Genomic DNA, 16,638 nt, shown 5'->3' with positions numbered 1-16,638 from the left:
CCAGAGGCTTAAAGCCGATCTAGAAATAAAACAATATTCTTCAGTTGCTTGTTAAACCCATGAAATTAAGGAAACTTTTATAACAAAATAATTCATGCAACTGAAAGTCTGTTCATCTCATTTTAAAATTAGATTAAAAGATAAATACAGTATGCAAGCCCTCTTATAGCTGCCATAAATACAGTTTGAGTGGTAGGGTGTGCGAGAGGATGGCACAGAATAAATGAAAGCTTTTCTGTAGAAAAACATTTGTCCCCTGCAGCACAGCCCTAATATTGAAAGGGAGGGTCATCTGAAACTGTTTATGTTTTTGCCTTGATGTACGGGGGTCGTAGAAGTGCTTTTATTATGTTTCTCAGGCAATGTGGATGTATTAATGAGGATTTATAAAGGCAAAATAATTTATAACCATGTTATCATCACAGTATCATTTATCATTTTTAAATGGTCGTATTCACCTTGATTTTTCAAGGCAACATGGTGCTTATGACCAGTAAACACCTTACGCACTTCTGGGCTTGAGCGCCAGGTGTGAACACGAAGTATAGAACTGTGTAGCGAACATGCAAAACTGTAGCTCCAATATCTTGAGCTCCAAAATAGGTATTACATCACGCTATGTTTTTATTTTTTCTCCTTGCCCCGTTTGAAAACAGATGCATGGATCAAGCATGTGTTTGAACTATGTTATGTTTTCAATGTGAACTCTCAATCTTGAATCCATATATCACACTGTGTTTTATTTTGCATCTTTCCCGGGCCTCCTTAAAACTGAATCGTTATGACCAAGCTTATTATTCAGCCTTGAAACACAGAATTGTGCCTTTATCATGTGTGTTCATTTATTTTACATTTTTATCCTGCCGTTCCTGTGAAAACTCAAGGTAATGTGTACTTCTATTTCCCTATCTCTCTCCCCCCCCCCCATTTATCATCACAACATCCCCACACGGTAGGGAGAACAGATTACTGGTCCAAGGTCACCCAGTAACTGAGTGGGAATTTGAACCTAGGTGTTGCTGTGTGGTTTGTTTATGGGGTGCTGAGTATAGTAGCTCTGTGAGGGGATTTTCGGGGTTCTTTGGGGGAAGTCATGTGCTTTAAATGCCCTTGCCCCAAGTCTGACACCGTATTTTTCGCCCTATAAGACGCACTTTTTCCCCTCCAAAAATGAAGGGGAAATGTGGGTGCGTCTTATGGGGCGAATGCAGGCTTTCGCTGAAGCCTGGAGAGCGAGAGCGGTAGGTGCGCACCGACCCCTCTCGCTCTCCAGGCTTCGCGGACCTCTCCTCAAGCAGCGGGAACGTTCCCACTGCTTGGGGAGAGTTGCCGGCATCCCGAAGCCTGCAAGCGCTGATCCTAGCACGTGCAGGCTTCGCGGATCTCTCCCCAAGCAGCGGGAACGTTCCCACTGCTTGGGGAGAGTTGCAGGCATCCCGAAGCCTGCAAGCACTGATCCCAGCACGTGCAGGCTTCGCGGATCTCTCCCCAAGCAGCGGGAACGTTCCCACTGCTTGGGGAGAGTTGCCGGCATCCCGAAGCCTGCAAGCGCTGATCCCAGCACGTGCAGGCTTCGCGGATCTCTCCCCAAGCAGCGGGAACGTTCCCACTGCTTGGGGAGAGTTGCAGGCATCCCGAAGCCTGCAAGCGCTGATCCTAGCACGTGCAGGCTTCGCGGATCTCTCCCCAAGCAGCGGGAACGTTCCCACTGCTTGGGGAGAGTTGCCGGCATCCCGAAGCCTGCAAGCGCTGATCCCAGCACGTGCAGGCTTCGCGGATCTCTCCCCAAGCAGCGGGAACGTTCCCACTGCTTGGGGAGAGTTGCAGGCATCCCGAAGCCTGCCCGCGCTGATCCCAGCACGTGCAGGCTTCGCGGATCTCTCCCCAAGCAGCGGGAACGTTCCCACTGCTTGGGGAGAGTTGCAGGCATCCCGAAGCCTGCAAGCGCTGATCCCAGCACGTGCAGGCTTCGCGGATCTCTCCCCAAGCAGCGGGAACGTTCCCACTGCTTGGGGAGAGTTGCCGGCATCCCGAAGCCTGCAAGCGCTGATCCCAGCACGTGCAGGCTTCGCGGATCTCTCCCCAAGCAGCGGGAACGTTCCCACTGCTTGGGGAGAGTTGCAGGCATCCCGAAGCCTGCAAGCGCTGATCCCAGCACGTGCAGGCTTCGCGGATCTCTCCCCAAGCAGCGGGAACGTTCCCACTGCTTGGGGAGAGTTGCAGGCATCCCGAAGCCTGCAAGCGCTGATCCCAGCACGTGCAGGCTTCGCGGATCTCTCCCCAAGCAGCGGGAACGTTCCCACTGCTTGGGGAGAGTTGCCGGCATCCCGAAGCCTGCAAGTGCTGATCCCAGCACGTGCAGGCTTCGCGGATCTCTCCCCAAGCAGCGGGAACGTTCCCACTGCTTGGGGAGAGTTGCAGGCATCCCGAAGCCTGCCCGCGCTGATCCCAGCACGTGCAGGCTTCGCGGATCTCTCCCCAAGCAGCGGGAACGTTCCCACTGCTTGGGGAGAGTTGCAGGCATCCCGAAGCCTGCAAGCGCTGATCCCAGCACGTGCAGGCTTCGCGGATCTCTCCCCAAGCAGCGGGAACGTTCCCACTGCTTGGGGAGAGTTGCCGGCATCCCGAAGCCTGCAAGCGCTGATCCCAGCACGTGCAGGCTTCGCGGATCTCTCCCCAAGCAGCGGGAACGTTCCCACTGCTTGGGGAGAGTTGCAGGCATCCCGAAGCCTGCAAGCGCTGATCCCAGCACGTGCAGGCTTCGCGGATCTCTCCCCAAGCAGCGGGAACGTTCCCACTGCTTGGGGAGAGTTGCAGGCATCCCGAAGCCTGCAAGCGCTGATCCCAGCACGTGCAGGCTTCGCGGATCTCTCCCCAAGTAGCGGGAACGTTCCCACTGCTTGGGGAGAGTTGCCGGCATCCCGAAGCCTGCAAGTGCTGATCCCAGCACGTGCAGGCTTCGCGGATCTCTCCCCAAGCAGCGGGAACGTTCCCACTGCTTGGGGAGAGTTGCAGGCATCCCGAAGCCTGCCCGCGCTGATCCCAGCACGTGCAGGCTTCGCGGATCTCTCCCCAAGCAGCGGGAACGTTCCCACTGCTTGGGGAGAGTTGCAGGCATCCCGAAGCCTGCAAGCGCTGATCCCAGCACGTGCAGGCTTCGCGGATCTCTCCCCAAGCAGCGGGAACGTTCCCACTGCTTGGGGAGAGTTGCAGGCATCCCGAAGCCTGCAAGCGCTGATCCCAGCACGTACAGGCTTCGCGGATCTCTCCCCAAGCAGCGGGAACGTTCCCACTGCTTGGGGAGAGTTGCCGGCATCCCGAAGCCTGCAAGCGCTGATCCCAGCACGTGCAGGCTTCGCGGATCTCTCCCCAAGCAGCGGGAACGTTCCCACTGCTTGGGGAGAGTTGCAGGCATCCCGAAGCCTGCAAGCGCTGATCCCAGCACGTGCAGGCTTCGCGGATCTCTCCCCAAGCAGCGGGAACGTTCCCACTGCTTGGGGAGAGTTGCCGGCATCCCGAAGCCTGCAAGCGCTGATCCCAGCACGTGCAGGCTTCGCGGATCTCTCCCCAAGCAGCGGGAACGTTCCCACTGCTTGGGGAGAGTTGCCGGCATCCCGAAGCCTGCAAGCGCTGATCCCAGCACGTGCAGGCTTCGCGGATCTCTCCCCAAGCAGCGGGAACGTTCCCACTGCTTGGGGAGAGTTGCAGGCATCCCGAAGCCTGCCCGCGCTGATCCCAGCACGTGCAGGCTTCGCGGATCTCTCCCCAAGCAGCGGGAACGTTCCCACTGCTTGGGGAGAGTTGCAGGCATCCCGAAGCCTGCAAGCGCTGATCCCAGCACGTGCAGGCTTCGCGGATCTCTCCCCAAGCAGCGGGAACGTTCCCACTGCTTGGGGAGAGTTGCAGGCATCCCGAAGCCTGCAAGCGCTGATCCCAGCACGTGCAGGCTTCGCGGATCTCTCCCCAAGCAGCGGGAACGTTCCCACTGCTTGGGGAGAGTTGCAGGCATCCCGAAGCCTGCCCGCGCTGATCCCAGCACGTGCAGGCTTCGCGGATCTCTCCCCAAGCAGCGGGAACGTTCCCACTGCTTGGGGAGAGTTGCAGGCATCCCGAAGCCTGCAAGCGCTGATCCCAGCACGTGCAGGCTTCGCGGATCTCTCCTCAAGCAGCGGGAACCACCGCTGGGCTCCCACGGCTTGCAGAGAGCTGCCTGTTTGGGGGCTGGGGTCGGGGGAAGCTCGGGCTGCCCCAGCCCCGCGCCTGGGGGGGAAAATAATTTTTTCCCTTTATTTCCCCCCCAAAAAACTAGGTGCGTCTTATGGGCCGGAGCGTCTTATGGGGCGCAAAATACGGTACTCTAGCTACGAGATCACACACCTTCTGCACTAAAGTTATTTCCAGTATCTCAAGTTCATTGGAGCTGTCTCATTTAAAGAAACTTCCAAGTGAGCAGAATGCAAATGCGGAAGTTTAAATCAAAGGCCTCCAATTATATATATGAACTTTACTTTTTATAAGTGAACATAAGGAGACGCTGTATGGCCAGCTATCTAGAAAGAAAATTAGTAAACATTCCACACACGTACCAGTAAGGCAACTGCTTAAAAATATTGTCATTTTCTTTTATAGGATTAAATGGCTTCACACCAGTATGTCTGGAATTAGAGGAGTCCATTCTGTTTATCTAAAGCTGACAGCATAATGTAGGATCTGTTTATCTTCATAAACAGCTTTCTTCAACAGTTAATTTTTCAACCATGAGTCGGGAGCCCTCCTTTCATCTCATGTGTAGTGTATGAGCCTTGTGTGAGTTTTACTGAAAATGAATGGATCTGTGCAGAAGCAATACTGGTTGGATCATGCCCTTAGTTGTCAGTGAAGTCATCAACATCCACACCATCCTTTCTTTGGGCTGTGCAGCTGTATAACATAACAGAGGTTTAGGAAACATAGAAAACTGTCTTATACCAGGTCAGTTTATTTGCACATATATTAATTTAAGGAAGTTATACCCTGCTTTTAACTATATGCCTTGAAGCCCAGTTTTGTCTACTGACTTCCAGGAACTTTCCATGATCTCTGGTAAGGATGTTTCCCAAATTCTGTCGTCCCCCCCCCACCAAAGAGTATGAAATTCAAGTTGGATCTCTGAGCCCTTCCAAAGGTGCCAAGGAACTTTTTAGTACCATGTTCTGAGACTTGACCTAAAATGTGGGTAATTTTGAGTTTAAACAGGGCATATAACAGCGTGAGTCACAATTAGCCTATTGAAGTTAACTGCAACAATAATCTCAGTTGTTCAGCCCTGGCTGCAATAACAGTCTAATCTCAAAAATTCAAATGCTGTGTTCAATTAATCACTGTTCCGTTTTCTGGCTGAAAAAATGGCAGCCCCACTATCCATTTGGAGAGCAGTTCACAGTGCAACTCTATTCAAGATCACTCTGAAATAAGTTCCACTGAATTCTAAAAGTCTTACACCCAAGTAAGTGTGCATTAGATTGCATTCTTTATATCTGAACTAGATACCTCCTCCTTTATATTAAAAGAAACAAAGAATTCTGGAAATGGGAGGTCTGCATTAATAGTGCACCTTCTGTTGAAATATAAAGTGCCATATTTCCCCTTCAAAAAAAATAATGGGAAAAAAATGTAAACCAACAGATTTTCCAGATTTGTGTTGGAAGATTTGAAACCCTTTAAGTAGTAACAACTTATCAACAACTTTTGACTATAAAGAGGGTCATTTTTAGCATAGTCTCTCCATCCCTTTAGGCAAGGAAAATGTTTGTATGTCAATGCAGAACTGTCTGTGTAATTTAATTATTTATAGACATCTGGACTAGCTGGCTTGCTGTTAACAAATCACAGGCACACATTGTACTTCCCACTTGAGACTTTAAAAAAGAATAGAAGGACACCAGGTCATAATTTCTTTTCATGTTCTGTTTAGTGACCATAAGAAATTAATGTATTTCCTTTTGCAGCATTTAGGGTTTTATGTTCCATTTCTTCCCTTGCAATGCATTTGTGTCTGAGGCTAAGCCAAGCAGTCTGATCTTGAGGAGCAATTTTAGCTATAAACAATGGTTTGTGCTGCTGTGTAAGCATCATTTAGTGGGGCAGAGCTGCAGCTTAACTGAAGTAACTGCAAAACATAAACAAGGTGGAATTTGATTCGAAAGCTAACCTTGAGATTTATTGAACTTTGAAAGTGATTCAATTATGTGGTGGTCATTTGCCCCACAAAACCGCCACAGAAGGATTGCCTTGATACGGAGCTGAGGTTCAGAAGGGGAATACGGTGAAACAAATGTGTAATTATCCACGTAACATGGTGAACTGAGCCAAATCCTTTACCAGAGTAACCTAATAAGCAGCAAGAAACTGAATAGGCTTTGTACTGAAGGAGGCAGAGCTGAATGCCATAAACATGTACAAGGATCCTATGAGGATTTAGTCTTCAGTATACCATACAGGAAATGAGGAGTTGGCAGTTGCAGTAGACGTTTGTGCTAATCACATGAGTCCAGCTGTTCAGAAGGGTAAAAGTACCATAAAAATCCACTTGGTTAGTTGTGCCAGCTATTTGCATAAGCTTGACCAGCTGTTTGAATCCCATCTATTGCCTGTGACATATCCTGTAAATTTAATAAACTTTTGTCATTATTACAAGGCACCTCTGAGCTTTGAGGGTGTAGTAGAACACCTTAGCTAATAATTCTGCAGTATTTCTGGCATGTTGTCATTTGAATTATCTCTGAATTTTCCATCTCTGCAGGGCCATTTGTTCCAGTGATAAATAAAGTGTAGGCAATTGTTGCTGCCAAACAGGATTTTATAGTATTCTTTACAGAAAAGAATATTCTTGTTTTGAAGAGTTCACTTTTTAAAAAACAATACTTAATAATCTGTTCCCAAACTTAAGAAAGGGTGACAGCTTCAGTCCAAAGAATAAATAAATAAAACCTGATAGATGTGTTTTGCTTTTTTGCCAAGAGGCCAATTTATGGAGCCCAAGCTCAGAGTGGCACTTCATTCACACTGCTATAGATTTATTCGTACAAATAAGAGTGCGGGCTTAAACCATATACAGTGGTGCCTCGCAAGACGAAATTAATTCGTTCCGTGAGTTTTTTCGTCTAGCGAATTTTTTGTCTTGCAAAGCACGGTGTCGGGAAAGTTTTGGAAAAGCTTCAAAAATCACCAAAGTCTTCAAAAACCTCAAAAAGGCTACCACACCGCGTTCTATGAGTTGCTCCTCGAAGTCAAGTCGCAACTGTATTAACGGTGTTAAGAAAAAGGAAACAAACTTGCAAGACGTTTTCGTCTTGCAAAGCAAGCCCATAGGGAAATTCGTCTTGCGAAGCAGCTCAAAAAACACAAAACCCTTTCGTCTAGCGAGTTTTTCGTCTTGCGGGGCACCACTGTACACAAAATGTCATTGTAAACTACTACCTGATGAATCTCAAAGTAGTTTTTGTTCCTTTCTCAAAGCTTTATTGCATGCAAAGTGACTGGCTCAAACATCTGGTCTGATTGGTATAATTTTAAGGTTCGTTTCAGATTGTACAACAGAAGTGTGAGAAGCAAATGGCCCACCATATTTAGCCTTAATTGTTAACATATGAAATCAGTTCTGTTTGGGTGTTTTGCACATTTTTCTGGGCTTTAGTGGAAAGCATATGGGCTTAGTTGCTTGAGTGCAACATTGGAAGCCATGTCATTATTTTGGCATTGCTGGGATGTTATGCTGACCAAGTATAGACAACAAACAAAACTATTTTGTGCTCCCTGTGCTTTGTGAATTTGCTGTCTATGTTAATTATAGCCCACTGGACTCTTTATTGTGGTTCCCACATTAAGTAGCTGCCAGTGCCAGAACTTTCATTTTCTCGGCACGGCCATTTTGTTTCATGCAGTATCAGTACGTTGTAGCTGTCTCAGTTTGGTACTAATCGAGATTGTTGCCAACAATCAGAATAGTGAAGAAGAAGAAGAAGAGTTTGGATTTGATATCCCGCTTTATCACTACCCTAAGGAGTCTCAAAGCGGCTAACAATCTCCTTTTCCCTTCCTCCCCCACAACAAACACTCTGTGAGGTGAGTGAGGCTGAGAGACTTCAGAGAAGTGTGACTAGCCCAAGGTCACCCAGCAGTTTCATGTGGAGGAGCAGGGAATCAAACCCAGTTCACCAGATTATGAGTCCACTGCTCTTAACCACTACACCACGCTGGCGTAGCGAACATTCTGTGGATCCCAGTGAATTAAAGGATGAAAGCGAGTGGCTTGGTTTAGTGAAAAAGTGGCTTTTCCCTGTTTGTGAAATTGTAGAGTAGCCTCTGGATTGTGGACTCCTTTCACCATGGGCAGGAATAAATGACCAAATCAGGGAGATTAACCAGGAAGTTGAATAGACAGAGAACACCGAGTGAAGATTTGCTCATGATCTTGCCATGGTGTCCATACACAGATTAGGGAGTAATCGGTGTAGCTGTTAAAATAAACTATAATAGCTGCTATTTGTTTTTTTCTGTCTAAGTATTAAGACTAAACCTGCTATAGTGCAGTGATGCAGTATTTATTTATTTTTAAATGTTGCTGGATATTCGTGTATGTGGTTATACAAAGGGTCCTTCTAAGCACCCATAAAGGCACACCTTTTAAAAAGGGCTATACATTGGTACCTTGGGTTAAGAACTTAATTCGTTCCAGAGGTCCGTTCTTAACCTGAAACTCTTCTTAACCTGAGGTGCCACTTTAGCTAATGGGGCCTCCCGCCGCCACCACGCGATTTCTGTTCTCATCCTGAAATTAAAGTTCTTAACCCGAGGTACTATTTCTGGGTTAGCGGAGTCTGTAACCTGAGGTACCACTGTATTCACAGTAGCACCAATCCAGACCCAAAAGCAATCATTGTCTCTGTGTAAGGGGAGAGGTACTACACTTGGGAATAGCTATACTGTTTCCCCCCCTGGTTGAAATGAGTAAATCAGTCAGAGGACATCACTGGAGTGGGTGACTGTAGAGCTTTCAAAGTTAAATAACATTTTGCAAAGCAGCAAAATACCTATGAAGTAACATGGTATTACTGTAAGGGAGATGAGGTAGCTCTGTTAGTGTTGGACAGTTTAGAAGAGAACGTCTGGGTTTTCTTGTGTTTGAATGATATAGGAGTTTGTGTACATGTTAAGAATTATTATTTTTAAGTGTGAGGGGAAGAAGCATTAAAATACTATGGTAAGGGGAACAGACGAGCCTCTTCACTAGTGATGTCAGGGCTGTGAGTGATTTTGTGAATAGTTATTACATGCATTAATAATGATCAATCGATTGATCAAGTTAAATCTCTTCATTTGATGAGGTAATTAATTCTCCTGAGCGAGAATTATGTTTGAGATACAGTTTCATTTGTAGAGCAGAGTGGTGAGTCATTGGCTTCCACCTAGCTTTGTTTCTTCCTGATTTGCAGTGATAGAAATGATTAATGTACACTAGTGATATATTCTACAAATGCTTTGCAGGGGTTGGACCAGATGACCCTTTAGGTCCCTTCCAGCTCTACAATTCTATGATTCTAAGCACAGCTGAAATATTCTCTAGAATCCAGACACCAGGAAGTACTACCATATATTAGAAAATATTTTATTGCGTTATGAATTTTGCCGACAACGGGCCTTCATCAGCAACTTTAGATTTGTTATGGTGTTCTCAGATTTATGAAAGAACTACAACTTGGTTCTCTTGTTTTGTAATGAAAAGTCATTTGAAGCTGTAATGTTGTGACTCATATTGTATCCTTTGCCTGGTTGTTTCTCTCATATTCCTGTACAGATGTCAAAAGAATATACTTTCAAAAATACTTAGGATTGTAGCCACAGAGATGTTTTAGTAAAACAACTCATTAAACTGATGCCGTTGTGTTTCATAAACGGGACTGATTTATTTGTATTTTTTAAAATGTTTTACAGTTTTAATGTAATTATTAAAATTCTTTGACAGAGGTTTGCACTGGAAAGCAGCATATAAAGAAAAAATAAAAATAAAAATTTGAATGAATTATCTGATGCCTGTTAAAATGCAGTTTGAAAATTTGGTTGTAAATTTAAGATAGTGTGTAAATTTGGGGTGAAGAGGTGTGCTCTCCACCCCAAATTCTTGAAATTTCTCTTGTATGTAGATGTACCATAAAGATGTACCATAAACATGAATGCCATCATTGGCTTCGTTAATTTCAGTTATGGAAGTAGATGACTATATATGCATATATTTATTTGTACATAGAAATGGCAAAGGCTCAGAGCTGCAATCACGTCTCCATGTGAATATCAGAGCTGGGTGGACACTCTGGAGAATACATGGGGCTCTATAGATGGAGGCATTAGCCTTTCAATTTCTGTATGCTATTAGTTTTTCCTTGCATGTTTGGTGGTTAGCCACCTTCCATTTCCTTGCAACCTTACAGCATGTCTACTGAACACTAGTTCCTCACATCTATTGCCATCGTTAAGTGTTCTCTTCTCATGTAACAGTTGCCATGTGGAGAGATAATTAAAGCGAATTTTATGTAGCAGCTATAAATGTGTAAACAGGCCCTTGTATGTTAGATGTTATGACCATCAGTGTGACAGGTTTTGCTTTAGAATGAGCATTTTATCAGAACTTTGCTCTGCTTTATTATTTTGATAATTTCAGAAATTTAACCTGGTGATTCACATCCATTGTGCTCAAATAGCATTACAGTAAGCCCACAACTTATGCACATTCAATGAACTTGGCCAATTTTTTTTGAAAAAAATTAAAGCGGGGGCAGACATCCAGGAAAAAAAGACTTTGGCAATCCCACCTTCCATTGTACCCAATGTGTTTTGACCATATACAGTTTTGGCTTTAGGCGTGATCCCTGGAACATAACCCCCTCTCCAGAGTTTTACTGTTGAGCTCTGCTTCCTATCAGCTTTGTGTCCTTGATTTTGCTGCAGAAATACAGTGTACTTGTGTAGATATCAATACTGTTGCTTTAATTTTGAGTAACGTTGTGAAGTTACTAAGACCCATCAAATCTGATATGTACGGGTGTACAGACATGTATGGGGGGTGGGATACGGTTCTGGTTCTTTTCCCAATCTTCCTTGCCACTTCCAAATCCTTCTTTCTCTCCACCCACACTCCCACTGCTCCCATCATACGTGGATAGGTGTTGCCATGGGCAGTATAAGTATAAATCCCCTCATTCCTTCAAAAAGGTATGCAGCCTCGAGGACTAGGTATCTTTTCATCCTTCCCACCACCAAAGAAAAACAGCACGAAGAGGAATGCATAAACACCCCTTCTTTCACTAGTCTTCCTCTCAGTCTCCAAGCTTGCTGCAACTGCTGTGTGTTAATAAGAAAAGTGGGGAAAGAATTATGAATCATGAAGAATAAAATGACATTTTAAGTTATAGGCCTTTCCTGATTTTTTTTTCAATAAATAGGCCAACCTTAGTCCATTTCTAATAGGCAAGGTGACATGTAGATACTAACTGTTGATGGCCATTTGATCCCAAACACTAAATATGCAGACTAGGACAAGCCAGACTTGCGTGGCCCATTATCTTAAGAAACCGTTCCAAAAGCAGCTTATGCTCACCCCCCACCCCACTTTTGTCAGTTTCACTGTGCAGCCAAGAGTTTTGTTATGCATCTTCAGTTGAAGTTGGCAGAAGCTAATGCTCCTAGATTCTGCACTGGGTCTTTTGCCAGCAGGACGTTTGAATTCTGACTTAAAACTACTGCTTTTTTCAGCCCTGTTCAGCAGCCCTGCAATGTGTAACTTAGCCTCCCACTATACCTGCTATAGTGTAAACAAAGCTAGAATTCTACCTTTTCTAGGCAGTTTTTCAAGCTGTACCCATTTCCATGTTCATGCCCAGGAGCAGGATCTCAATTTAAAGCACCCCTTTATTCCTTAGCAGACAATAGTGGCTAAGGGAGTGTTTGAGGCCATGGGAACAGTAGCCGCAGGTTCCTTTCTCCTTGGTTAGTTGCTAGGAAGACATTGCTAGGCTTCACATCACTCCGCTGTTTGCTCCTTGGTTCAGCATCTCATATCCTTTGCTCTCTCCCCCTGTCATGGGGCCCATTCTTCTGTCTCATGTTGCAGAGGAATCAGTACCCAACCCACACACAAAGTATATGCTTCTCTTCTGTCCAGGACTTGTAATAAAATTCTGGGCATTTGTATTAATATGTTAACAATTGTGGCCTAGAATATCAACAGATATTAATATATAGCTATGCCCACAAACACATTAGATGTTTATAGAGAATGTACAGTAATCCTTGGATGTGTACTGTTGAGGCATGGTTTGGTTGGTTTGATGGTCTTCAGCAAGTCTCCTGCCTGTGAGTGTAAAAAAGAGAGAGGCAATAATATATACTACAGTGGTACCTCGGGTTAAGTACTTAATTTGTTCCAGAGGTCCATTCTTAACCTGAAAATGTTCTTAACCTGAAGCACCACTTTAGCTAATGGGGCCTCCTCCTGCCACCGTGCCGCCGGAGCACAATTTCTGTTCTCATCCTGAAGCAATGTTCTTAACCTGAAGCACTATTTCTGGGTTAGCAGAGTCTGTAACCTGAAGCGTATGTAACCTGAAGCATATGTAACCTGAGGTACCCCTGTATCTTGTAGGGCTGTTGCAAAAATGCAGAAAAAGTGGCCACAAAACACCATTGACACCTAAGGATGCAATCTCTTGTACACTTACTTGGTAATAAGTCGTACTGAGCTCAGTTGGACACAACAGCATAAGGGTAAATTGTATATCTGTTACCTTTTAGTGTAGCTTTTAATACATTCTGCATAGATGTCAGTACTGGTGGACATACATGTTAGTCCTCAACAGATCTTTTAAGAATATTTTGTTTTTGTAACATGTGGCAAGTACCTTACCAACTTTCCCTTCCTCTACTTTTCAGGATGGTACGAAGCAAAAAAGAGAACGGAAAAAGACGGTGTCATTTAGCAGCATGCCAACTGAAAAGAAGATCAGCAGTGCAAGTGACTGTATTAACGCCATGGTTGAAGGCTCAGAACTCAGAAAGGTTCGCTCCAACTCTAGAATTTACCACCGGTACTTCCTTTTAGATGCGGACATGCAGTCTCTACGTTGGGAGCCTTCGAAGAAGGATTCTGAGAAAGCAAAGATTGATGTTAAATCAATCAAAGAAGTGAGAACAGGGAAAAATACAGACATTTTTCGTAGCAATGGAATTTCGGAACAGATTTCGGAAGACTGTGCATTTTCTATTATTTATGGAGATAATTATGAGTCTCTAGATCTCGTTGCAAATTCTGCAGATGTTGCAAATATTTGGGTCACTGGACTGAGATACCTGATATCGTATGGAAAACACACATTAGATATGCTAGAAAGTAGCCAAGATAAAATGCGGACTTCATGGGTTTCACAAATGTTTAAAGAAACAGATATTGATAATTTGGGGCGCATATCCATGTGCAGAGCTGTACAGTTTATAAAAAATTTAAATCCTGGTTTAAAAACTAGTAAAATTGAATTGAAGTTCAAAGAGCTACACAGAACAAAAGACAAACCTGGTACAGAAATCACAAAGGAAGAATTTATTGAAGTCTTTCATGAGCTTTGCACTCGCCCTGAGATCTATTTTTTGTTAGTTCAATTTTCTAGCAATAAAGAATTCCTGGACACAAAGGACCTTATGATGTTTTTAGAAGCAGAACAGGGTATTGCACATGTCACCGAAGAGATAAGCCTGGATATTATTCACAAATATGAGCCATCTAAAGAGGGCCAGGAAAAGGGCTGGCTTTCCATAGACGGTTTTACAAATTATCTTACTTCTCCAGAATGCCATATATTTGACCCAGAGCACAAAAAAGTGTGCCAGGGCATGAACCACCCTCTATCTCATTACTTCATAAACTCATCTCATAACACGTACTTGATAGAGGATCAGTTCCGAGGCCCATCTGATATCACAGGATACATTCGTGCTTTGAAAATGGGGTGTCGATGTGTCGAGTTGGATGTGTGGGATGGTCCTGACAATGAACCAGTAATTTACACAGGACACACCATGACCTCGCAGATAGTCTTCCGCAGTGTAATCGACATTATAAACAAATATGCATTCGTTGCTTCGGAATACCCTCTTATTTTGTGCTTAGAAAACCATTGTTGTCTCAAGCAGCAGAAGGTGATGGTTCAGCATATAAAGAAAATATTGGGAGACAAGGTCCACACGCAGTCTCCAAACACAGAGGAATCTTATCTGCCTTCTCCTGAATCTCTTAGAGGGAAAATACTAATTAAAGCCAAGAAGCTGTCTCCTAATTGTTCTGGGCTAGAAGGAGATGTTACAGATGAAGACGAAGGCGTAGAAATGTCCCAGAGAATGGGAAAAGAGGGTGTGGAACAACAGAATATTATCACAGTAAAACGGTTTCAGCTCTGCAAAGAGCTTTCAGAACTGGTAAGCATGTGTAAGTCGGTTCAATTTAAAGATTTTCAGGTTTCATTTCAGCTTCAAAAATACTGGGAAGTTTGCTCCTTCAATGAAGTGCTTGCTACCAAATATGCCAATGAAAACCCTGGAGACTTTGTGAATTACAACAAACGTTTTCTCGCCAGGGTTTTCCCTAGCCCTATGAGGATTGATTCTAGTAATATGAACCCACAGGATTTTTGGAAGTGTGGCTGTCAGATAGTAGCAATGAACTTTCAGACACCTGGATTAATGATGGACCTCAACATTGGTTGGTTTCGACAAAACGGTAACTGTGGCTATGTTCTTCGACCTGCTATCATGCGGGAAGAAGTCTCTTACTTCAGTGCAAATACGAAGGACTCTGTGCCTGGAGTTTCACCTCAGCTCCTTCATGTTAAGATTATTAGCGGACAGAACTTTCCTAAACCAAAAGGGTCAGGTGCCAAAGGTGATGTTGTAGACCCTTATGTCTATGTAGAAATCCATGGGATCCCTGCAGACTGTGCAGAGCAAAGGACAAAAACTGTGCACCAGAATGGGGACAACCCAATTTTTGATGAGAGTTTTGAATTTCAGATTAATCTACCTGAACTCGCCATGGTGCGCTTTGTAGTGCTGGACGATGATTATATCGGGGATGAATTTATTGGGCAGTACACAATTCCCTTTGAGTGTTTACAGACAGGTTATCGCCATGTCCCCCTTCAGTCTTTAACAGGAGAAGCTCTGGCACATGCTTTCTTATTTGTCCATGTGGCTATAACTAATAGAAGGGGTGGTGGAAAGCCACATAAACGGGGCCTGTCTGTCAGGAAGAGCAAGAAATCCAGAGAATATGCCTGTATGAGGACTTTATGGATTAAAACCATTGACGAAGTATTCAAGAATGCTCTCCAGCCCATACGGGATGCCACAGATTTGAGGGAAAACATGCAGGTACCGTCTTTTATTCACTACCATTTATATGAGATTAGCATTTTACATACAGATATACTGGTGTAATTATATGTTTCCATAATAAATAATGTGACATAGTTAAGCATAGTAAATGTGCTCAGAGGTTCAGTGACTTTGCAGATAGTTAAAAGTAAGGATTAGAGTTATCAGTGCCCTCAAGTGATGGCTGTAAGATACTCAGGCACGGATGCCAACCTAACTGGATTCAGTTTTTGTGCTGTAAGGTATTTTCTGTTATCTGACTGTTGTTCTGAAGGATGACTGATTATGGATATGTTTTATAGCAAGGTTGGCTAACTGGTTTAATTTATTTACAGTTGTTCCTTGGATCCCGAACGCCTTGCAAGTCGAACATTTTGGCTCCTAAACGTTGCAAACCCGGAAGTGAGTGTTCCGGTTTGCAAACGTTCTTTGGAACCCGAACGTCCGACGCGGCTTACGAGGGTTCCGATTGGCTGCAGGAGCTTCCAGCAGCCAATCGGAAGCCGTGCTTTGATTTCCGAACGTTTTGGAAGTCTAATGGACTTTCAGAATGGATTTCATTCAACTTCCGAGGTACCACTGTATTTTTATTTTTAGTAGTATTATAGACCTGCCCTTCACCCTAAGGTCCCAGGGCAAGTTACAACGATAAAACAGTCCAGCAATATTTTTTTTAAAACTGTTTGAAACAACTTATAATCACAAACTACCTCACTTTTCCTCCAAGGAGCTTGAGGTGGCATGGCACTTCTCCCTCTTCCCCATTTTATCCTCTCAGCAACTATGTGAGGTAAATTAGGCAGGGGGAGAGAGAGAGAGAGAGAGAGAGAGAGAGAGAGAGAGAGAGAGAGAGAGAGACCTAGTCCAAGGTCCCCAGTGAACTTCATGGCTGAGCCAGATTTGAACCCGGGTCTCCCCAGTCCTAGTTCAACACTTAACTATTACACCACACTGACTCTCATTAAAATCTGTTCCAGAGTAGAATTTTAATTTCAGGGCTGCATTACATGCTGACTAATCTGAGGGCTACATGCCAATGGCACCTATGATCAACGCACTAGTGGGTTCTGATGCTCCAACCCCACCTTTGCCCCTTCTTTTTCATGGCACATATACTCACAGTACACACACAGCATATGCCATCTCACCCCACACATGGCTTGCAGAAAGCCCTCATTCCTTCTT

General features: G+C 44.5%; 1 protein-coding gene across 7 annotated transcripts in view; it reads left to right on the top strand.

The window, feature by feature from the left end:
- Positions 1 to 16,638, top strand: part of PLCL2 (phospholipase C like 2) — a 148,367-nt gene that overhangs the window by 109,521 nt on the left and 22,208 nt on the right. For all 7 annotated transcript variants that reach the window (XM_081164381.1, XM_081164375.1, XM_081164377.1 and 4 more), the window contains one exon: positions 12,964 to 15,450. In XM_081164381.1, the coding sequence (XP_081020507.1) occupies positions 12,964 to 15,450 (2,487 nt within the window). The remainder of the gene's footprint in view (positions 1 to 12,963; positions 15,451 to 16,638) is intronic.

Source organism: Podarcis bocagei, assembly GCF_964188305.1.
Source record: "Podarcis bocagei genome assembly, chromosome: 12".
In the NCBI taxonomy this organism is placed as follows: Eukaryota; Metazoa; Chordata; class Lepidosauria; order Squamata; family Lacertidae; genus Podarcis; species Podarcis bocagei.
Note: the sequence above shows the minus strand (reverse complement) of the source record. Positions and strands in the feature narration are given on the sequence as shown.